The following is a 25212-nucleotide window of genomic DNA, read 5'->3' as shown; positions in this document are numbered from 1 at the left end:
CCTAGTTTGCATTGATAAGCTAAAACCCATTTGCACAACATTACAAGTAGTATGTGGCAAGGCATTTGATGTAGTAGTGAGCTTATCGACACTTAGAAAGTGCTAAGTTTAAATCTTTATGATACATAAAAAAATATATTACAAGAAATATTATAAAATAAATGCTACAACACATCACTCACTTATATAATCAACTCCAAAAGGCATACATAGGGGCCAACATTCGTTGGAGACCTAAAAGTATCATTGCACAACTTAGAACCAATTCTCATCAACTACAATGTGAGACTAATCAATGGAAGAGGCCAAAAGAGTCTTGGGAAGAGAGAATTTGAACGTTTTGCAACGTTGGGAAGGTGGAAATGTAACAACACTTTATGTTAGAATGTGATGCGTACAAGGAAATCAAGTTCAAATTTGCAGACATTATATCTAGAAGCTCTTGGCACAATTTATTTAACGAGGAGTAGATTGAGAAGTTAGGGGGGCTCATCATTAGCTTTCACAAAAAAAATCAGAATTACTAAAGCTGGTTTAGTTGGAAGGCTGTCCCATAGGCAAACAAATATCTAGATTACTAAAGCTGGTTTAGTTAGAAGGCTCTCCCATAGACTATTCTTAACCTCGTGGATGTCAAAAATCAATCTTATCTTTATCTTATGTAATTAAATACTTTCTTTATTTTTGTTGACATTCAAAATTAAATTTATTTTAATTAACTGTATATTTCGTATATCCCTTTACTTCTAGACTGTTTTAAACCAGTTCCGTTCCTTTCCACTCATGATATCCATTGATTTTCTTAAATTTGTTGGACACGCATCTGACCCCAATATTATTATTATTTTTGGATTGAAAACATTTGGCTCTTGGCCATGCTCTATCCGACAATTATAAATCGCTAAGACTGTATCTTCGAAGAATCTACCCACGTAAAATGACCTCTTAATAAAAACTCCTCGTCTTATCCATTCTATTCTACAGCATAGACATCATCACCCCAGCTAGTGTGGTTTTCATCAAGCTGTTGTTCAGGGAGATGGCGGCGTCGCATTTGGTTGTACCAACAACCCATTTCAATTTTAAACAAAATGCTCTTACCTCTGCAAGCAGGGTTCCGTCCCTTTCATCACCCATATCCATATCAACAACAACATCGCGGCCAACATACAACTCTCTTCAGCTCTCCCACGTTAGCTCTGCAATTGTTACCTGCAAAAAGGTTTTTAGAGTTTCTTCATTAGCTCAAGATACAGAGCAAAGTACAGAGAAAGTCATCTCAGAAGAGGACAGTCAAGCAGAAGAACGTCCAGAGGAAGGAGAGGCAGAGCAAAACACGGAAGGAAAAATAGCTGCGACCGTCCCCAAAGGAGTGAAACTTTACGTGGGTAATCTTCCCAGGTCCTGTGATAGTGCACAGCTAACTCACATGTTTGGAGAATTTGGGACTGTGGATTCTGTGGAGGTATTTCTTTAATTTCTCTGTTGACATCCCTATTAACAGGATCACCGCACACACATTGTTTTCTATTGGCACAATTACATGGCTTTTTTAATTATCTAGGAGGAAGGATTCATGGAAAGCCATTTCCTCATCATATTGTGAAGGGGTAAGGGTGCAACAAAAAATGAGCATATACTAGCAATTAACTATTGACAAACAATTATTACTTCATTGAAAGCCAAATACTCTACAACATACACCTTGGACTCTCTTAGAAAGATTTGAAAGTAAACTCTTATCAATGCTTTCTTGGAAACAAGGGTTTGGCCAACTCCATTTTCCCTAAGTAACCAATTCGGATGCGGAATCTGGAAGTGGATACGGGATGCAGGAGGGAAAAAAGAAAAGAATATATATATATATATATATATATATATATATATATATATATATATATACAAAGAAATGCAAAAAATATACAAAAACAAATCATTTGATAGTATGACTATGATACTTCACCCTTTATCAAAATTCAAGATATTTCAAAATTCATATGATATATCAATATGTGCTTGTCCAACATTAGAGTTTAGTCTTAAACAATATGTTCAAATAGGTCATGTTCAAGATTTCAACAAAATAAAAACTTAGTTAATGATTGAAGATTCAATAAACTAATATGCATCATAGTCTAAATCATAAAAATTCGCAAGAAAATCCAGAATCTCATCATTATCTCCAATTGCTGAAAGATCATTTGAACCAAACATGGTTCCAAATGTGCTAGAGGCACCACATGCCATGCTATCATCATCACCATCTCTGACTATAGTAAGCTCATGAAGTGTTGCATCCAAATCCACACACTTAGGGGCTACATCCCAAAGCCTTGTTGCACCTTCCTTGTAATGATCATTCTTACGTGACAAAATATGCAAGTTGGTGTGGACAAAGACCAAGTCCTCAGCTTTCTCGGAGCCCAACCGGTTGCGCTTCACTGAATGGATAAATGAGTATGTACTCCAATTCCTTTCAGCAACAGAAGAAGTAGCAACCTAGATAGTTGTCAGAAAACATACAAATCAAAAGAAAATTCATTTTAAAGAATGTGTGAAACACTAAACTCTAGAATGCAAGTGTAAACATAGAAGTTTAAAACAAAACAAAATTAAAATCTTACTTGTGATAGGACCTTGATTGCAAGAGGTTGAAGATGCTTGAAAGGTTGACCATACATGTACCACCATGTGATAGCTCCCATTCTCTTTTGGTCCTTTAGTGCAAATGGAGAATGCTTTAACCCTGAAGCAAATAGTCCAAATTCTTCCCTCACTTCTTCATGCATTTCTTCCAATGGGAAGAATCTTGTAAGATCTTTGTGGCACCCCTTAGCAACCTCCTCATCCGCAAATGGTGCAACTCTACCCGACATACTAAGTACCTCCTCACTATAGTACCTAGGACATTAGGCATATGCAAGGAGGTGCAATGGGGTAGTCATCTTATTCCAACGATGGTGGATGATTGCTTCCACTTGATTGCATAAAGTTTTGCTTTGTGTAGGGTCATTCTCATGTGCTTGTATAGAATGTTTTAACTTCTCAACCATGGTGTCCATGCCATCATACACATCCTCCAAACAAAGTGTATCTATATCAGAAAAGTAGAGCATAGTCATGATGGACTTGGTGAAATCTAATACATATGCCACACGAGCCCACCAACTCTCACTCAAGACCAAATCCCTGACCCTTTGACCTCTTTTTGAATTTGAGGCCTTTCATACACTCCATTGATTACCAATGACCATTTGGCTCAATGCATCTTTTACTTTGAGGAGTCGTCTCATAACAATTGTATGAGATGCAAAACGGGTCTCAACAAGCTATGCAAGTTAACAATATGTCAATTGACAATAAAATTACAAATTTTAATTTTTAACTAAATTACAAATCCATGAAACTTAGTATTTAAAAAAATAATTTACCTTCAGCAACTCCAATTTGGAGTATGTTCTAAAAATGGATTGTAACATGTGGTGGCTTGTCACAAACATTTGTATCTCCTCCCCCTCTTGGTATGTTTTTTTCACCCAATCTATTTCAATGCCAATCTTTTGCATGATCAAGTTAAGGGAGTGAATGGGGCACGGGGTCCAAAAAATATGGTTATACCGACTCTCATCCAAAGCACCCGCACCCTTGTAATTTTTGGCAGTCTGTGACCACTTGTACCACATTCTCACTACCCACTATCTCAATGACCTTGATAAGAATTCTAGAAATAAATTTGGAATCCTTCACTTGCAACTCGCAATCAACAACCTTCAAAAACATTACCCCTTTGGGGGAAACTATAATCACATTAATTAGTGGCCGGTTTCTTGTATCCTTCCAACCATCAGACACAATAGTTAGACTTGAAGCTTTCCAAGATTTTTTGATTGGTTGAAGGTTTTTCTCTATACGTGTCTTCTCTTGTTGCAATAGAGTTGTACACACCTTTTCAACCACGGTCTTGTGTAGTCAGCTGGTGATTCTTTCATTGCTATCACCATTTCCTTCCAATATGGTAATTTCACCAAGTTGAAAGGAAGCCCATTTGCATAGAGGCAACATGCAATAGCTTCATTAGCACAGTCTCTTGCCTCCATTTTAAATGCGGTGTGCAATGGGCCTCTTTTGTGGGTTGAAATTCCCACTTCGTCTCCATCCTCTCCTGGCACATGTACTTGCAAGAATGGGTGTTGGGAGGATACAATTGGTTTAGTGGGTGCATGCATCTTGCTGTTTGAATCTTGATAGTAGCTTTCTTTTGATCTATTGACCAATGCATCATCAACTTCTTGTTCTCTTACAAATGAAAGTATTTCTTACTGTTACCTTGGCGTGGGGGTGCGATGGTGCGGGGGGACATTGGGATGAGTTTTGGGTGCGGGAAAAAAATAGCCTCAATTTGGGGACGACGGGGGGCGAAGGGGGGGTTGGGGGGGGGAGAGGAGTGGGAGTTGGGGGAGGGGGTTGCATAGTATATATATAATATATATGATTGAAAATGCTAATTATGAAATCATACTTTAATATATTATATAACATTAACATACCAAATATAGTTGAATACAATGAATAGAGAAAATTGAAATGCGATTCACAAACCATAAGTTCGAACTTGAAACTTGAAACTTCATAACCATTACTAATGACCATTTAACAAATTAACTTAGTTCAAGATGCAAAATTCAAAATTCATTGTTCAAATATGATTCTATGAATAACATATATCATAAAAATGCTCATGATCACAATGAGCCGAATAGCATGAAATAGTGAAATAATAATAATGTATCATAGCCATATCAAAGTGAGTACAATCAACAAAATGACAAAATGTCAATAATGAGAATGGAATCATCTCAAGTGCTCTCTAATCATCCCCTATGCCGAAATCCTCATCACTGGAACTACTAGACTCTTCATGGGTAAGATCCTGATTCTTTAAAGGAACACCAACTAGTCTTACATTGACTTCTGCATCGGCATCCTCATCAAGCTGAGCTGGATCCTTTGGCTCCACATCCCATTGTGCTGTAGGGCTCTCTTTGTACTTGCGTGTCTTGCGATCTTTGAGCCGCAAGTAACCATGTATAGCGACCAACTTGTCCACTCTCTTAGAGGTAAGTCTGTTCCTCTTAACAGAGTGAATGAAGCTATAGGTGGACCAATTCCTCTTTGCAGCTAAAGAGCTAGACACCTAAGATAACAAAGTTGAAAGTTACAACTTACAAGTTACAAACAAATGTTCATACAATTTGTAACAAATGATAAATGGTAAATCAATGATTAATAATTATTGAATCAATGAATCATAAATTAAAATCAGCAAAGTAAAACTCTTCAAGTTAAGATTATAAAGGGTTGGAATTAGTTATTAGTATTACAAACTTGAGAAAGCAGTCGGATGGCTAGTGAGGTGATCTTTAACTTCTGTGACCCATGACATTTCCACCACAAAATGGGATTCTTTTGTGCCATGGTTTTGAGATCCACCTTTGCAATATCCGAGTATCCTACAAGTTACAAGTTTTAAAGTTTACAACATAATATTAAAATTATAAATAACTTAAATAAAGTTATAACTTATAAGTAAAGTAACAATTAATTATTAAAAGAACTTATAATTATAAAAAGTTTAGAGCATTGAATCAAGATTCAAGGATTACCTGAAAGACTAGCAAATTCGGACCACTCGGTCCAAATCTCACTAGCAGTCTCAATATCATACATTTTGGCAATGCATCGAAAGAACCCATTCGTCACCTCATCATCTCGAAGTGGTGTGACTTTACCAAGCCTAGGTATGTACCACTTCAGGTTCAATGCATAGGCAACCATGTGCAAAGGAGTGTTCAACTTCTCCCACTTACGGTGAATGATAGGCTCAATGTGCTCCATATAGAATGCTAGAGTGGGGTCTCTCTCACGCACAATAGGCCTCATCTGCCCAAGCATGGAATCAATGCACTCATAAACCTCTCCAAGGCTAGGTTAATCTGCATCTCCATATCTGATCACCTAAAACACTAGAGTAATGATGGAGACTATGTATTGTGTCACTCCAAAACTGATCATTCTTCACTGTCTCCTTTACCCTCTTCCCTTGCTCTTTTCTGGACTCAGGCCATCGATTCCATTCTTGTGTCATAACCATGAGTTGCAATGACTCTTGCAACTCAATCATTCTCTTCAAGAGAATATAATATGATGCGTACCTGGTCTCAACTAGTTTTAGGAATTGCTTCTTTGCGAAGCTCCTGAAAAGTGTATGTGATGTATGGTGATTGCAGATAAACATCTGCGCCTCTCTCCCATCATTAACCACCTTTGTAGTCCACTTTATTTTCCCCATGTTTTTGAGTGCATTGTTCATGGCATGCACACAACATGGAGTCCACCAAATATGCCTATAGGTTGCCTCAACAAGCCTCCCAGCAGCTTTGCACACATGTGTTGCATCTGTCACAACTTGGACCACATTTTGTGGCCCAACCTCCTAAATGGCTTCCCTAAGCACATGAAACTGAAAATCAACATCTTTATGATGCCTTGAACAATCAACTGCCTTCAAAAAGTATGGGCCTTTGGTGCATGTAACCATAATGTTGATGAGTGGACGATGACTAATGTCTATCCACCCATCCATGATAATGCTGCAGCCTGACTCCATCCAACATGCTTTTATTTGCTCCATCAAAATCCCAACCTTGTCATAGACTCTATCCAACAGTGTGCTCCTTAGCTTGTGGTGACCTGGTGGCACATATGATGACTCTCCCTCGTTCACTGCCATGGACATCATCCTCACAAAATAGGGAGATCGAGCCACGTGTATAGATGCCATTGGCAAAGAAGAAATCAGCAACAACATCATCCAACCGGTCCCTTGCATGCATGTTAAATAAATGAGCAATGCGGTTACTACCACTACTACTTGTAGTTGCTTTCCGTTTCCCCCTACCGCTGTCCCCTACTGAACTATGTGTAGGTGAGGAAAATGATGGTGTAGGTGACATAGTCCCTGCTCTCTGATGCACGATACGAGTAGATGTATCTCACTGCCCCTGTAACTGCGGTATATTCTATACCTGTTGCCTAGTAGACAAAGATCTAGGCACTGGAACATCACTATCATCAAGAATACCCCATAGTTTGTTCACTTCAATTCTGTATTTGACATTCTTAGGATTTGACAAGAATATGCATGGGTTCACACCATAGCCACTCCAAAAAAGGTGTGAATTAATTCTTGTAATGCTGCCAAATCATTTTGCGCCTCATATGTTGCACTTCCATTTACATGTGCCACCACCTGAAGGTGTAGGGTGTGTAATTTTCGTAGCAAATTGTTTTAGAGGGGACTTTGGATCATAAGGACCCCTAGCATACTTTGTCAAAATCTCTGAAGGGCAATCAATAGAAGACACCCCTGGTGCAACATAAGGATGCTCTTCCTTAGGCTCAGATTGACCACTTACATCAACCTGTGATCACTTCCTTCAGGCTCAGTTTTAGGCTCATAATCAGATGCACTTGCCTCATTAATTTCCATGTCTTCTGCACTTTGGCCAGATCTAGATGCCATTTATAACACTGCATTTCACAAAATAAAAATAAAATTATAAAAATGATCATGATACATTTCAGCCCAAATAAAAATAAGTTAAAACTTAAGACTTTACTATCTAATTTTAGCATTTACTATTTAAAAGTTTAAAATATTAAAAAAGGAAGCCAAATAGTAAATACTAAAAGTAAATACTAAATACGTTTCAACATATGCCATATTGCCATATTTTTATTTTAAGAACAATGAAAAAATTAAAAATAAATATAGATAATAAAAATCATAGAACTAAGAACTATCAACTATCAACAAGATTCAAGAATGAAACATTCAAAATTTTAAGTTGAAATTTGAAAGTAAAACTAAATACTAAATTTAAAAATTATAAATTGATTTTTGTTGTGAGGTTTTCACACCATCGCCCCAAAAATTTTGGAGACCCCCTTTTTTTTGATCGCTTTGGCAATAATTTTTTAAGTTGTCCAAAAATTTCTGGTCTTAGAAAATTTTACTTCTTGGACGCCTTTGAGTCAAGAGGGAGGAGGTTAAATTTATTTTTCAGCCGGTTTTAAGCTTGATTTTCTAGAACGACAAATTTTATCCTTAGGTCGAACAAGTTTCAAAGAACAACACTTGGCAAGATACAATTGTAAATTTTGTACTTAGACAATTTTTTGTTTTTTGAAAATTTGGATATAATTGTATAAACTTGAGTAATTTTCAAAAAATGAAATTTTTGTTAGATTTGGGTTTTTTGGAAAATCTTGAATTTTTTCGGTAAAAAAATTTAATTTTGTGATTGTGAAATCAAATTGCAAAATTGATTTTGGACTTTAGAGAAATGATTTATTTATATTAAAAAATTAAAATTGCATAGCAAAATCGATTTAGGTTAAATTGCAAAAATTGGCATTAAATGGATTAAATTTGCCTTGAAGATTTTAAAATATTTAAGGAAATTAGTAATTTAAAATTGAAAAAATCAATTTTGGCTTGCCAATTTGATTTTTAATGATATATTAATTACTAAATTGTCATTAAATGAAAATGTTTAGCATCTCTAAGGTTTTATTTATTTTATTTTTGCAATTTTAATCTAACCGACAATTTAAAAATACAAATTTCATTTTGGCAAAATTAATTTTTGACTAAACATTTAATTGGGACCAAGTTTGTGCTCTAATTAATATTTTCTTTCTCCTAGGGTCCTAGTTGGCCATCTAAGGAGGGCAAACAAATGGGGTATAAGAGGAAGCCCTTTTCCCTTATCTCCTCATTTCTCATTCCTCCTCTTCATGGTGCTTGGCAATTTAGACTAAAGAGCAGATTTCTTCTTTCTTGGATGATTTTTGCAAGGGCAGATTGGTATTTTCGTTGAATGATTTTTTTGCAAGAGAAAATATGCACTCTTCTTGCATGGCCAATTTTGAGGAGCCGAATTTTGTGGAAGACAAAATTATGATTTTCTAGAGAGGTTGCGATTTTTCTCCTAGAGATTGGATGATTTTGTTGGTGAAGAAAACAAGTGATAAAGTCTGATTTTTTTGGCACATGCATCAGCAATTTCAAGTGGACAAAATTCTGATTTCTTCAGCTAGAGCATCAATATTTGCAAAGGGCTTGAAATTCTTAGGTCTGATCCGAACTTCAAAGAAGACCTAGCCATTGGTAAAGGTAAATTCAATTCATTTAGAGTTGAAAGTGGTCCCTAAGCGGATTTTGCTCTTTTGTTCTTGTTTAGTTTTGTTTCCTTTGGTTCTTCTTGCATTCATCATCCACCACTTCATCATCCCATCCTAAGTTGAAGATTGGAGATTGATAAGGGTATAATCCATGATAGGACATTTGAAGAAGCAGAAATAAGATAGACAATCCTAGATATGAAGTTGGGAGATATAAGTGTAGTACATCCTAAGGCAATGGCGAGGCAGAAATAAGTGATAGTCCCACCCCTAGGTTGAAGATTAGAGATTGATAACTGTAATGATAGGACTTGGGCGAGGCAAAAATAAGTGTAGAATTCATTGATAGAAAGAAGGTTGGAGATCGATAAGTGTAGTCCATATCACTTAGAACGAAGGGGCAGAAATAAGTGTTTAGGATGGTAGATGTTAATGCAAGCAAGAACCTTAAGGGAACAAATACTAAGAAAGACAAAGAGGATATGATGTCCAAAACAACTTTCTTTTAAAAAATGAGGTAAATAACCGATACCAATGTCGGTATAGTAAATATGCTATAAGTAAAGGATAGACTAAAAGAAGGACAATCCCCCTTGGCAAAGAAGATATACAGGAGCGGAATTGTACATGCAATAGCTTTTCCTCCCACATTGCCTTGTCCAGAGTTGGTTATGGAGTGCACATCCAGGTTTGATCTGATCAGTAAATCCATCATTTTTGATGAAGGGAAGAGGGTGTTGGCCAACATTGGCGGACACGCGATCGAAGAAGCATTCAACATTCCCCAGTACAAGAGCATGACAGTGGTGATGATGAATCAGGTAGCCAAATCATTTCAGGATAACCAGGAAGCTTATTTCACACATCTAAAATAGGATTGGCTACACGAGGGAAAGAAAGGCGTAACTAGATCATCAAGGCTTACAGTGGCAGACTTCAAATCAGAATATGGAGATCTCATTGTGCTTCTCAGCCGGATCATGGGTCTAGCTTAAGGTATGCAATTCGAAAATTGGATGTACTTCTTTATTGATGAAATTGAAAAAGGGAAAAGAAGATTTAATTGGGCTAGGATCATAAGCGAGAATCTAGAGTTGCAACTTAGAACTGTACAAAATCATAAACAATTCTACATGGGATCTAATCTGTTTTACCCATAGTAACGAGAATCGCCCAAAAATCGCCTGAATCGGCGATTTCGCGACCCGATTCATCCTGTGCGATTTTTTTTGAATCGTGAATCGGTATCGCCGATTTTTGGGCCATGAATCACCTGAATCGCCGATTCAGGCGATTCATGTAAAAATCGCCAAAATCGCCTTAAAAAATTGGCTATGAATCGCCCACGGCATGTAAAAAGGGAAGTTGAAATTTTTTAAAAAATCACTTGTTTTTTTCACTTTGTTTTTGACCTATTCTCTTTGTTATAACCCTAAAGGGCCTTCTATTTGTGAAGCATGAGTAGAAGAGAGGAAAAGTGAGAGAGAAGAAGAGAAAAGAAAAGCCATAGGTTTCCAACCGGCAAGAAGGAGGAGCACCAAAGAGATCAGCAGGCCATTTGGGGAGCCCATCAATTGCTTTGGGAGCATTAAGGAGCCAATATCAACACTCCTCAACTCATTTGTAAGAGGTAAGTGCTTATTTTTTTCTTGCATATTAGTGTATTATGCATTTTTTGTTAAATTTTTAGTGTATTATGTGTTTTTTGTTAAATTTCTATAATTTTCAAAAATTTTAGTGTAAATCTTGAATGTTCTTTATTTTTACTAAGTTGCAAGCTAGGGTTTGTTGTTTTCTAATTTTTATTAGCTTCAAACTTTGATATTTTACATAAATTTTTTTATTGCAGCAGCCTTTGCTCTCATTTTTCGCAAATTCCAATGTGTAAAAAAGATGAATGTTGGAAATATAATGAAGAGTTTCCTGGAAGAACCAAATATCAAACAAAATGCATGTTTTGTATAAAAAAAATAACTTCCGGGGGTATTTATAGATTGAAATTCCACATTGCTGCTATACCTGGACATGATGTTACAGTTTGCACTCACCAAACTCCTGAGGCAAAACGCACTTGCTTAATGGCATTAGAAAAAGTTGAAAAAGACAAAGCAAATAGGAAAATGCAAGTTGAAGGGTTAAGGGGTATTGGCTCCCATGTTTTCGCATCCGCAGCCGCATCCACATCTGCATCTGCATCAGCTGCCGCATCCGTAGGTTGTGTTGGAGAGGGTTCTTCTAAGCCTCCTTTTTATCCTAGTTCTTCTGCTCGTGCTAGTGCTAGTGCTAGTGCTAGTCGGTCACATACTGAGACAGAGTCCCACACCAACCTATTGCAGCTTAGAGTGCGGAAAAACAGAATGGATAGTTACTTTGTGCCCCGCACTACTCCTGGTTCCCAACCCACGCTTGAGGGCATGGGTTTGAACAAGGAGATTCATGATGCTACCAGAAAGGAGATATGCAAATTTTGGTACTTTTGCAACATTCCATTTATTGCAGCCATGTAATTGATTCTTTTTTTTTTGTTTTCTTTAAAGCTAAAATTAAAAGTAAAAGTAAAACTTTAATTATATCTACTTGTTTTATAATTTGAGTCTTTGACATCTAAACTTTTATTTGTGACAGGGCTCCTTATTGGCAGAATATGATAGATGCGGTTGCTATTTGTGGTCTGAGGTTTAAAGCCCCAACTGAGGTTGAGTTGAGCGGATACCTCCTAGATGAGATGGTAGAGGACATGAGGGTTGACCTTGAGGAGAACTTAAAGGAATGGATTGCAAAGGGTTGCACCATCATGACTGATGGTTGGACCGATAGGAGGAATAAAACACTCCTCAATTTTCTTGTATCCTGTGGAGGTGATTGATCATTCTACTTTCCTACATACATTGTAAATTTTGATTTGTTGAATGCTAATTCGTTAATGATCCATTTAATATTATAATTCGTTGTTTTGTTACTTGTAGGATATACCATGTTCATAAAATCCATCGATGCTTCCGCACATGTGAAAAATGCCACATATTTATGTGAGGCCATTGAGGAAGTTATAGCAGAGGTGGGAGAACAAAATGTGATCCAGGTGGTGACGGATAATGCAACAAATTATGTTGTAGCAAGTAAACTTTTAACTTTGTAAATTTTGAAATTTGAGTTTCTAATTGACTTAAAATTGTTGTAGGTAAACTTTTGATGGAGAGGCACCCCACCATATTTTGGTCCCTTTATGCGGCACACTACATTGACCTCATGTTGGAGGAAATTGACAAACTTGAGTTTGTCAAGTCATGTGTGGAAAGGGCAAAAAACATATGCAAATTCATTTATAATCATGCATTTGTCCTTAGCACAATGAGGAAGTACACAAAAGGCAAGGAGTTAGCTCGCCCAGGTATCACGAGGTTTGCCTTGAATTTCATCACCTTGCAGTCCTTGTTGACATCAAGGGATGGATTGAGGAGCATGTTTGTTGGGCAGGAGTGGATTTGCTCTTCCTATGCTATGACCACTGTAGGGTTAGATGTGGCGGATTGCATATTTGATGAGGATGGTTTTTGGAAACCCGCTAGAGAAATCCTTAAGGTAAATTTATTGCAATTTAACATTTAGTATTTTGCTTTTACTTTAAGTTATATTATTTTATATTTAAGTTTTGACTCAAATTTTTTGTTATACTTTATATGTAGGTCACTGAGCCCCTTGTAGCTTTGCTACGAACTGCTGATGGGGAGAAGCCCTCTATGGGCTACATTTATGAGGGCATGGATAGGGCCAAGGAGGCCATCAGAGCCCAATATGCAGGAGTGCAGGAGAGGTATGGCCCTATTTGGGACATCATCGATAGGAGATGGCAGAATCAACTCCATCGACCTATCCACGCAGCAACTTACTATCTGAATCCGGCATTTCGTTTCCGTCCTGAGTTCAAGGCGGATGCGGAGGTTCTCATTGGCTTATACACAGTGATTAAGAGATTGAGTAGCGATGAAAATAGCATTGCTGCGATTGTTGAGCTAGACCAGTTCAACAATAAGGAGGGGCCACTTTTCTCTGACAGGATGGCCATAAATGCTCAGCCAACACTATAGCCAGGTAAAAATTAAATAATATATTCAATGTTCATGAATCTAGATTCTAAACTTAAAGTTGATTATATAATGCATTGATTTTAGAGTTGTAATCTGTAAATGAGACTAATTGTTTTTGTTTTTTCCTTATTTCAGATAGATGGTGGCAAATGTTTGGGGCCACAACCCCAAACCTTCAAAAAATTGCCATCCGCATTCTGAGTCAGCCAAGCAGCGCTTCTGGATGTGAGAGCACTTGGTCCATGTTCGAGCACATCCACTCGAAGAGGAAAAATAGGTTGACAGTGCAGAGGTTGAATGATCTTGTCTTTGTTCATTATAACCTTCGTCTTAGGATCAGACAGATTTTGGGCGCTGACTCCTCTCCGATCATTTTAGAGGAGATTGATCCAGAATCAGAGTGGATCACAGAGACCGTGGACCCAGTCTTCACTGAGGAAGACCGCGCGTGGGTTGACCAGGTGGATGTAGAGGCTGAGGCTGTGGCCAGGGCGGAGGAGGCAGCTAGAGCACGTTCAGGCATTGGTAGACGCACACGCGCACGCACAGACGCAGGCCCTAGCGACGTTATTCATGAGCCCATTGCCCATGCAGGGGACATGGCTCGGCAGTCCTCTAGGACCTACCTTACATGCCTTTCTCATAGGCAAACTGGATACTTAGAGGCTGAGGTTGAGGCTGCAGCAAAGCTAGAGGATGATGATGAGGATGATGAAGCTTGAGCTGGAGCCTTGTTTTTATATTTTGTTTACACTGTATAGATATTGATAGTGATACTGAATCACTGATAGACATATGTTTCAAACTTTCATGGATCTTCATCTTAGATTTATACATACATGTATGATTTGATGTCTTATAGATCTTCATGATTTCATCTTACTGATTCTATGATTTGAATCATTATGATCATTTGATTTTTATTTACTTCAGCTAGCATACAATTTACATTTTAGTACATAATGATAACATAGTTACGTATGTGATGGATTTTATGTTTCATGTTTATGTATGTTAGATTCTATTTGATGATGTTATAGTGTTTTTAAGTTATATTCAATAAAGGGTGCATGAAATAAGTCTTAAATTGTTAAAATCTTTACATTTAAAGGGTTTTTTCAAATTTGCCGATTCACCGGCGATTCACCCCCGATTCACGATTCGATTCGGCTGTGCTGATTCCGATACGATTCCGATTCACGTTACTTTGGTTTTACCTAATTGCTAGATTGTATAAGAGTCCGGGACTTAAGGCCTTAGGAGAAGTTGGCAATGGGCTGGGGCAATATTTAGTGCATGAATGCTATCTACAGCTTCATTTGCACAACAACAAAGACTATAAGATGTTTTGTGATGCCTTTGCCATGAAGATAGTAAGGGTATTACAAAGGACACCTGCTAAGAGACTCTCACCGGAAGCAGAAGCAAAGATAAAGAAATATAGGAGTTGATTCATTCAATTTTCGCAATTCTCCTACATTAGAATAGTAGGAAGCATGGTTTGTCCCAAGAGGCTTCCAAGATACCCACCCGACAAGGTAGTTTTGATGGAATTGGCTAGGCAACTTGAGCATTATGATGGAATAATGAGAAACGAAGGTAAGACAGGGATTACCTTCTCATTCGGAATTGGCAATGATAGTTGCCCCAATCGGGTCGCCTTTGTAGCTGTGGAGAAGGAATTGGAATGGTATCATCTAGGATGGTACAGAGCAAGGCAAGGATTCGATCCTACTGGTCTTATGAAGGTATCTCATGGAAATGCATTTAAACATGTTCACACTATTGAAGACTTTTGGGCCAATGCCAAGGATGACTTTCATGTGAGAAAGAAAGCTAGCTTTCTCAAGGTTGTTGGTGAACATGATGAGAGATATCAAATGGAGAGGCCTTGATATTCCCGATTAGCTGGAAGACGATGGAAATGTGCTGAGAGGAGATTATGATATAGTAGAAGGAATAGAGTTGAATCCAGTAGATTGGGATGATCATCAGGATCCTTCCTTGAAGGCAGTCACAAGGACAGTTTTTGCATACTGGTGTAAGATAAAACTCCAAGGCTTGTTTTCACACCCTCCAAGAGACTTCACTTGCCTCCTAGTATCCTATTTCTCTATAGGATCTTCCAATAGGCTTAGATCATTAACTAAGACCTATTCAAACTCTTCTATAAGAGTCAATCTCTGAAAACTTCACCTTGAATGATCAACACCCTAGTTTTGATTCACTTCTCCACACTCCCTTAGAAGGCTCTAAGTGCCAAATCTCTATAGACATGCTCCAACATTGCAGGGGTCTTCTCCATCATGTAAAAAATAATAATATTTCCCATTTGAACTATTTTGGAAGGATCTTGAATCATCTTCCAATCAGCTTCAGCAATTCATCATGTAGAGACCTTAAAATAGGTTTATTTCCTTGTAGTCTTCACCAGTCCGTTTTTCCCCTTTTTAGTAAATTTTTTCCAAACAACTCAAAAAACTAAAACTTGATTTGGATACCCTTTTAGAAGTTTTAAAACTTTCATTAAGGGTTTTGGGTCTGAAAGTGATCGTACAGGGGGTTCCTATAAATAAGGACAAGATGCCTAATAGGCCTGATTTCTAGGACTGAACTGTGGTTTTGATAGCAAACTTGCTCAAAGTAAATCCTAAATGACTGGTATGACTCCTATATGCATAGAATGGATAGATATGATTTTTATCTTCATGAAAAATTCCTGGAGCAGTACGGATACGTACAACCATACAATGTTTCTTCACTCTTTTCACCTCTAAACCTCTAACCGGGTTGCACAAACTCGCCTAGGGCCTAGCATAATATATAGTTCTTCATGCTTTCACAACTCCTAACTCCTAAAAATATATACAAAAATGACTCCTCTTCCATTTCCATCTATCATGAATGATTATCCATGGTTAGATTTCATGGAGGAGTCATGACTCTCTAAACTACTCAAAATAAGCTGAAAATAGACTGCCTGAACTAAAACGCCCAAAACCAGTACTTAGATGAACTCAAAATGACCTGATATCCAAATGAAAAAGTTCATAAACAACCTATAGAACACTAATCAAGAATTATATTTAGTCGTTCAGTCCATTAAATATGACTGTCAACACAAACACCAGTAAAAATCTGTTAAAAATGCTTGCAGAGCTCTCTAAACTTTCTCGAAACTATTACAATACTTCCATCATACTTTGTGTTCGAATATTAGGTCTCATTAGATGCCATTTCCTTCATTTTAGGGCCTATTGGATGCAGCATAACCATCCTATAACTTAGGGAATCCAAAGATACCTGAATGGCATGCACTCTTTTGCAATAATTGCAAAATTGAAGACAACTTCTTCTCAACACTTGGCAACTTTGTCATGTGCCTCAATCCTATATTCTAGGACTCATAACCACCTATTTTTCATGGATCCAAACCCAAACCCATTTATGACCTTATGGAATCTTTACAACAACCATTATGTATTTAGAACACATTTAAGACTCCAACTTAAGCTAAGCTCCTAACACTAGGAAATTGAAATAACAACAAACAAAGGTTAATTAGTGACCTTAGTCCTAGTGACTAATTCACCTAACCAACATAAAACAAGACCTTCTAAGGTCCTCAACCAAATTACACTAACTTCTTGACTTGGCTAGAGTCAAGTACAAGCCAAAATTGACTAACTAGTAGAGGTTAGCCTAGGTGCTCCTGCACCACATACTGAGTCGTGGTATAGTGAAAAGTTAAGGAAGCTGCAAAGTCAAAGGATTCCCCTTACTTATGAGAAGTTGGAGCCGAAAGAGGGTCCAACAGAATTAGTTGGACAGAAAGGTGAAGGAAGTAGCCGGCAATAGGAAACACTTAGAAGCAAGAAAAGAAGTTTGAAGGTTGAAAAAAGAAAAGAACATTCGGAACCTCCAGCAAAGAGACAACATACAACACCATCAAGAGAAAGCATAATTGAGGTTAGAAGCCAAGAGGTAAATTCGAGTGATAAAGGGGTTGCAGTAGAGGTAAACTCTGATTCAGAATCAAGTGGTTATAGGAGATGATATGGCAGTAACTAGTGGAGAAGAAGATGGACCGATTGACATTGAGGCAATAAGTCAGGCACTCGAGGCTATTGGTGATGCTTTGTTAGTCAAACCGAATCCAGATTTGGGGAGATGCACCGCACCACTATGGTTAAGGCAAATACTCATGCCAAGAGGCGAGGTGGTAACTACTCGAATAGTGGAAGACATCCAAGGATTAATGGAAAAGGGTGATAGCGAGAACCAAAAACAAATGGCGAAGTCGGTGGCAAAGGTAATTAGGAGCGACAATGATGGACACCGAAAGGTTCAGATTGCTATACCAACAATGAATAAGGCAGTGGATGAGATTGCGGCCCAGGAATATGAGATAGTGGAACACAACATGGGAAGAAACACAGATGATATGGAATGTGAAGAGATCCAGGAGGGTATAGCTTCAATCAAAGAAAAAGGCAAATGAAAGGTTGGAGGTCGAGAAAAAATATTGGAGAGATTGTCAGCCTATCCAACAGTTGCACTAGGTAGCCCTTCCTCAAGACAACAGGAGCAACCTAGAAGAGATATCGACTCAGCTACACGAAGTCAGGGATTGGATCCATGATACAATCCAAGAAGGGCGAAATTTCTTGCCTTCCTTTATCTCGACATTTCGGTCATTAGTGACTGTTAGAAACAAATTTAGAATATTTGAAGAGTGGAAGGATTTCCTTCCAGTCAAGGATTTAGCTATTCCCAGGCTACTGGCATTCATTGGGCTACTAGAGGCATATTTGGAAAGGGCTAGGTTGGTTGATAAAAGAGGATTGAGTATGGTTGAGTCTTGGTTTGTCACCTTGACTACCCGATTGAGAACACTCGAGGAGATACAGAATGCAGTTGCAAAACACAGCCCAAGTGTCGACACTTCCATTTCAACCATGATGAGGGATGTTGGGGTGGCGCTTGATTTTGAAGACATTAGAGAAAAAGACATTGATGAGACAAGACTGGATGAGTTAGGAAAGGTTGCTATCAAGAAGAAACATTTGGGCAGCCTTTCCTCCCTCAATGCCTTTATCAGATATGCAAAAGAGTATGAGGAGGACCATGAGAAGACACTACAGGCAACAAGCAACATGATGAAATCGACTGAGCTCAAGATAAAGCATACACCTTGCTCTCCCATGGAAGAAGTCAACAAAAGGCTAGCTAGGTTCATTGCCTTAGCTAAAAGAATGAAAGAAAAAGGGAGACTTATATTAGAAGATCATTTGATGTAAGCCAAAGTGGCAATTTCTCTTTCTTCTAGGGTAGGACAAGTGCCTAATTCTGATTGGACACCGTTTTGGTGCCTTCTCATTGGTTGCCACTTTTCCACTTTTTTCATTGGTCCATTGAGGAGGTGGCATCTTCTCATTGGCTGATGTGGTGGCAACCCTAATTAGGGTTTCTAGGATTCAATCTGGATTGTTGGTTTAGCCTCTTTATCTCTACCATCAGTTGTACATTTTGGCCTCTATATAAGGCCATTTGCTCTCATTTGTAATGGTCAGAGAAAATTGTTGCAAAGATAATGCCAAAATTCGCTATTTCTTTCTCATTGTTGTGACTTGCATGGTAATTAAGAGCCTTTGGTATTATTGCATAGTTTCTACTTCCAAATAGTTAGAATAAAATTTCTTTTCAAGTTTTTAAAGTTGATTGTATTTCAAGTTGCTAAGTAAGAGTAAAGTAGATGAATAGTTGCATGGTAGCATTGGTAGATGTTTGATAGGGATCAATACTATGCCACTAGCATCCTAGCGGCTTGTTGGGAAGCCTTGTGTGGTAAACTAGTTTACTTTCCTTTGAATCATTGCATCTATGGAGGTGGAGCCGCTGGTTAACTTTCATTAGATTCGATCCCAATCCATTTGCTAATCTTTATTCATTGGAGTAGGAGTAGAACAGCAAGTAGTTTAGGAGTTGGAGTTTTGAAGAAGAAAGTTAGGAAGGCGTAAGTCACAAGAACATTCACCCTCCATCACTATCACCATCACCATCAACACCATTTGGAACTCATACTATCACCACCATCATCCCACCAAAGTTCCAAGTTATCTTCGAATGAATAATGTAAGCTGGCCTACGCGATTACCAACAAATCACATCGATATACTGATTTAGTATCCACAAGTGTAAGGAACATTGGAGTTATTATCATGTCCCATGAGTATTAACTTTTCAAGAGAAAAATTATGTCTTTGATACGCCGTATCAGATATTCAATTGCTAATATGTTATGTGGTATAAAAACTGACATCAACAATTTTTAAAACCAAAAAAAGTAAAATAAAAAAACCCTGCCTTGAACTTGAGGAGACACTTGCCAAATCAAACCTTCTTGCTCGTCTTGCTCCTCTTGATCTTGCAATCCCTTGCAAAACCACCCATTAATCTCTCACAAGCTCCTTCAAACTCTCTTTCTCACTTAGCTCCTTGCTGCTTCAAAAGAATGAAATGAAATGGTGAAATGAAAATGAGGTCTATTGGTTTTATTAAACCTTCAAATAGACCACATGGGACCCACACCCAATTATGGTTAGCATGCCTAAAAAACAAAAACAAAAATAAATACAAAAACACCATTTTTTTTGACTTTTTTCGGCCTCTTTTCAAAGCACCTCGTGAGCACCCGGGAAGCACCTGCGCACCCGAGCAATTGGAAAGCACCTGAGCACCACGTCCCACCCGGGTGCTCGACCTGTGCGATGGCGGAAAAACTCTCAACGGGGGTACTCGGGTGCATGACACACCCGCACTAAGTGCGCTTGGGTTTTGACCCGGGTGTGCGCACCCGAGTTACACTGGTATTTCTGCACTAGTCATCCCATTACCATTTTTGCCTTTACACATTTCAAATCCTTTGCCAGCAGGGCCCATAAAATGAAGCTTCACCTGGGAATATGAGCTATTGAAAGGTTTTCCTTAGTTGTTTTGACAATAATTGCACTTCCAATAGTATGAGTCACTACCTGTAACCTGTGATATCCGTGTTGTTTGTCTCCACAAAGGAGAACCTAAATCAGTTTTGAAATTAACAGTCCCTTGCCCTCCTTGGTGCCCCATTGAACTTTGACTAGCATTACCACTGGCCTCCATTCTTACCTAGTTTTTTGCAATGTATTCTATAAGAAAATAAATAAATTTTAATTAGGTTCTAACAACTATGGACATCATGCATACAAGTGGAAAGAAGTGAAAAAAAACTACTAAAATAGATACCCAAACTTGCTTTTTTATATCTTTTAAAAAAAATTGAGAAAAAACTTGAAAAAATTCATCAAAAACTCAAAAAAATTCATCAAAATACTCAAGAATGGGATTGATCACTTATCTTGAATGATTTAAAGTCCTTTGAGAAAGCTATCTCCCGCCCTTAGATTGATCCTCTTCGAAAATGCTGAACTTGGCTTCACAATGGCAATGCAAACTAGAGACCAAATGAGAAGTGGTTGTAGGTGCAATCAAAGTTCCAAAATAAGTTGTAAATGCTTCAAAATTCACCTTTAGGGTTGTTTTGGGGTTTCCTAGGAAACAATAACCTAAAAAAATCAATTTAGGCACATGCATATTGGGGAACTTAAGTTGTTTTTGGATTTTTTTTTAATGTTATGGGTTGTTGGGCCCGCAAGTGCTGCGTGATACTTCCAGAAGCCCTGTGGAGGCTGGCCAAAAGCCAACTACAGGCTTTTGGATGCTTAGAATCGTGTGGCTGGCTTTTGGAAGTTGGAAACTAGGCCAGTCTGATATGAATGGGTAACCTAGCTTTTTTCCATTGTCATGTGAAAAGGTTTATTGAAATCAAGCTCTTGGTCATGCTCATTCAGAGTAATATAAAAATGATTTGGAGAGTGGTAGTCTAAATGAGTTATTTGATGAATCGAGATTTCACAAAATTGTTTCTTAATCAAGATTCACAATGGAAGAGTTGACATAGAAAAAGAACTTGAAATTTGTTAGGCGTTATGGCTCTTGATCCCTTAAACTGTTGGTGTTATGGATGTTATTAAAATTCCTTCAATTCGATATAATTCACCTTACTGATGTGGAGCATGAATCCATTAAAACCAAGGAAAGTTGGAAATGAGTTACCTTAAGAATGCCAGTGTCTTAGAAATGAAAACCATGTTGGGGATGAAGGGATTGCTGTAAATGTTTTCAATGCATATGCCATTTTGCAAAAATTGGAGGAGATATTTCAAAAAATTGGGGACAACTCTGAGTGTAGGTGGAGAAGGTCGGCTGTCCCTTTCAAGCACAATTTTCAAAATTTGTGAGGGGTTTCGATTCTTGATCCCTTAGACTGCTGGTCTCAAGGATGTTATTAAAGTTCTTTCAATTCAAATTAATTCACCATACTGATATAGAGCATGGATCCATTAAAACTAGGGAACCTGGAAACAAGTTTCCACCAAAATGCCAGCATTCCAAAAATGGTAACCACACTGGGAACGAGGGGATGGTAGGAAATGCTTCCAATGCATTTCCAATTTTGCAAAAAATGTGGTAGACATTTAAGAAACTTGGGGACAACTCTGAGTTTTGGTGTAGAAGGCCATCTATCCCCACCAAAAGTTTGCGATTCTTTTTCAAAAATACTTGCAAGATTGATTCTGCTTCAAAATTAAAAGTATAGACAGCCATACAAATAGATAGGCAGATGTACAACAATTAGGCAGATAGATAGACGCACTCTAAGTGTTTTGCAATGAAATTTGTACCTTACGTATTTGTTATCACTTGTCACCTCTCTATTGTATTTCACTCTATTGCCTATTTGCCAAGCCTAACGCCAACATACGTAAAGTAGTGCACGTGTATGGAATTCATGCTATTGTTGGCTTTAGATTCTTCTTGACATAATCTTGCCGTCCATTGTGGCAGTCTCCATGTAGATCAACTGGGACATCCAGTTGGGTTTGAAGTTATGCTCTCTGGAGTTTTGGGGATAGCAAAGGTAAGGGACACCAAATGTTTTTCCGGTGTGGGTACTCTTTAGGGCCAATTTTTAGGGGATAGTACAAAACCGCTAGTCAAAAAAATAGGGGAATGTTTATAGATATAGAGAGATTCCAAACATGCATATCATAACATTGATAAACCATTTATCATAGTCATTTTAGAAGCTTAATACATAGGAAAGTAATAAAATTCAAATGCTATCATTGTCAATATATGACATAAATATAGCGAATATGCCCAAAGGCTGCAAGTTTGAGGCATGAAATGACATAATATATTAAAATGTGAATAGGAAACATTACTATAAGTCTAATTAAATTACTAAATAGTAAACATAGAAGTTCAACTCCACAATCAACTGTCCATAATAATCTTAATGTCAAGATATAAGCAAATATATGGCTATCCATAAACATCACATGGTAGGTCTAGGAATCTAAATCAAACTAGAACTCAAATTTGAGTCATTGCCAGGATGCCTCAACCAATGGAACCCCTAGCAATTTTAGAGGTGTGTCATCCTCCTTAATCTTCAAAGCATCTTCAGGATTGACATACCGACATAACTTTGTAGTCTAAGAATACTCAATAGTTTGTCAATTCTGTAGCCGCAATGAATAGTGAACAACCACTAACTTCTCTAATTGCCTAGAGCTAAGGCTATTCCTCTTGACTGATTAGATAAAGCTATATATGGACCAATTCCTTTGGGTAGCTGAGGAACTTACAACTTGTGAAAGAAGGCAAATGACAAGTAATTTCAACTCTGTTGCATCCCTACCATGCCACATTTACCATCCAATAGGGTTAGTTTGAGCTAATGTAGCTCTATCCGTCCTCGCCTCTGGTCTACCAAAGGTTGGACCATGCAGATTTGTGAATGCAAGCCATTGATTGCAAAGTTTATTAGCATCATCTTCATTGTACATTCTTGCAAGGGCCTTAAAGAAGTCATCCTTCACATAAGTTGAACAAAAAAAACAATCTTATAAAACAATGAAGAGATAAGAGATCTACTTTGCTATTTGAAATTTAAATTGAAAACTTGAGAATCACCTCTTCATTGCTAGATGGACCCACTCTCCTAGGTCTTGATGCAAACCATTTGGAATTGAGATAATAGGCTGCCATATGAAGCAGGGTGTTTCTAATGTTTCACTCTCATATCATAATGGGCCTAAGATGCTCTTCATAAAATCCCAAATTATGGTCCTTACTATGAATAGCTTGCTTGATCAGCCCAAGAATGCTATCAAAGGTCTCATAAATCTCTCCAAGCTTAAGAGAGTTAGTATCAACATATCTAATGTCCTGCACAATGGGCTCAATTACGGAGCAAGTGTATTTGCAAGTGAAAACTAGCTACTAGTTAGAAACATCTTAAACTTTAAAATTCTTAAATAATAAAATCAACAAATTTCAAAATCATAAATAATTTTATAAAATCAGCTATAACAATTTTCTTACCTCATTTTGGACCACCAATTGTCATCAAGGATTCTTTGCTTCAGACTTCTTCCCTTCTCAGTGTTTGACTCGTGCCATCTACCCCACTCTGCATTGACCACAGTGGATTGCAAATCCTCTTGGATCTCAAGCATCCTCTCCAACAAAATAAAATGGCTAGCTCATCTAGTCTCAACAAGCTTGAGGAATTCCTTTTTGGAAAGTGTCCTAATAAATGCAAGAAAATTGTGATGGTTGCAAATAAACATTTGCACATCTCTAGCCTGTGACACCATTAACTTATCTAATCATTTCTCTCAGTTTCCTTGAAGGGATTGTTCAAGGCATGCATGCAACATGGGGTCCAAAAAATCTGCTTATAAGCACCCTCCACCATCAATCCAACTAGCTTAAACACGTGGGATGAATTAGTGGCTGCTTGCATAACATTACTAGGTCCAATCTCTTCTATACCATCTTTCAAAAACTGAAATTGGAAGGATGCATCCTTCCTTTTTACTAAAGAATCTATAGCTCCAAGAGACTAAGAGTTTGCTGTGCTAGTGACGATAAGATTGATGAGTGATTGATGTTTGATATCAGTCCACCCATCCATGCTTTTATAATACAATATACCCAGATTTTAGTCTTTCTTACCACCTTTTATTCTCAGATTTTGAAAGAAATATGCCCTAATAATCCAAGAATTATTTCCTTTCAAATTTTTTTAATTCTTCCCTTATGTTGAATTGCTGCTCCTCATGTCAATCCACCACCCCTTATGAATCACTTTGCTGCCTTAATAGAGGTGAGTTTGTATTTTGTTTGGTGGTGAAAATGATCTCCCACTTCTCTCTTTATATAGGCAAAGATCCATTTGAAAGAGTATGTCTCTCAAAAGGCTGACTTGACTTGGGGAAAAGAAACAATTTTAATGTACTTCCTTTAAAAACAAAATCATCAATTTTCTTGCTATAAATTCTGAGATTAAAAAGAGGCAATTCTTGAACGCCTGGGTCACAAAAATTTCCAAAGTAGAGTTTTTCAATTTAGAGGAAAATCTTGGGCGGAATTCCTCTAATCAGAGGAACCCCACCAAGATACCTCTTGGCTTCCCATAGTTCCTTTTAACTTAAAATTCCCTTCATCAAATGATAATTGATCAAATTCTGCAAGAGACTTTATGTTGGAAGGAGACAAAGATTTTGGCAATTGAGGAATTCTTGAGGGCAAAATTCCTAGAATCAGAGGAATTCCGCCATTTTCTTTCCATGTTGGTGTCATGTCCCCTCTTTAGTTTGTCTAATAGAGACATGTGAGCCAACCTTTTATGGGGGTCTCATAGGCTAGCAGTGGTGGATAGAGACTCACACTAGATATTCAGTGACCGGATTTGGTGTTTCAGGCA

At 37.7% G+C, this 25212-nt stretch overlaps 2 protein-coding genes across 8 annotated transcripts in view; both read left to right on the top strand.

Annotated features, from left to right (window-relative positions):
* Positions 1-758: 758 nt before the first annotated feature.
* LOC149531710 (polyadenylate-binding protein, cytoplasmic and nuclear-like) overlaps positions 759-25212 on the top strand; it is a 116940-nt gene continuing 92486 nt past the window's right edge. For 2 of the 6 annotated variants that reach the window (XR_016358667.1, XM_089809708.1), the window contains exon 1: positions 777-1465. Coding sequence is in view for 3 of the 6 variants with exons in the window: in XM_089809708.1 (XP_089665834.1) it covers positions 1040-1465 (426 nt within the window). In the remaining 3 variants the exon portion in view is untranslated. Of the gene's footprint in view, positions 1466-25212 lie in introns of all 6 variants that reach the window. The other 4 variants (XR_016358669.1, XM_089809710.1, XR_016358668.1 and 1 more) reach the window with 3 other exon arrangements.
* Positions 12211-14209, top strand: LOC149531711 (uncharacterized). Of its 2 annotated transcripts, XM_089809711.1 has the most exons (4): positions 12211-12328; positions 12428-12828; positions 12933-13338; positions 13470-13605. In XM_089809711.1, the coding sequence occupies exons 2-3, from the start codon at positions 12439-12441 to the stop codon at positions 13332-13334; spliced, it is 792 nt and encodes a 263-aa protein (XP_089665837.1). In that variant the 5' UTR covers positions 12211-12328; positions 12428-12438; the 3' UTR covers positions 13335-13338; positions 13470-13605. The 2 variants fall into 2 exon arrangements, with proteins under 2 accessions (XP_089665837.1, XP_089665838.1); XM_089809712.1 differs by lacking the exons at positions 12211-12328; positions 12428-12828 and having other exon boundaries at positions 13217-13338; positions 13470-14209.

Source organism: Cupressus sempervirens, chromosome 11, assembly GCF_028749045.1.
Source record: "Cupressus sempervirens isolate cs-2001-9-10 chromosome 11, ASM2874904v1, whole genome shotgun sequence".
Classification (NCBI taxonomy): Eukaryota; Viridiplantae; Streptophyta; class Pinopsida; order Cupressales; family Cupressaceae; genus Cupressus; species Cupressus sempervirens.
Note: the sequence above shows the minus strand (reverse complement) of the source record. Positions and strands in the feature narration are given on the sequence as shown.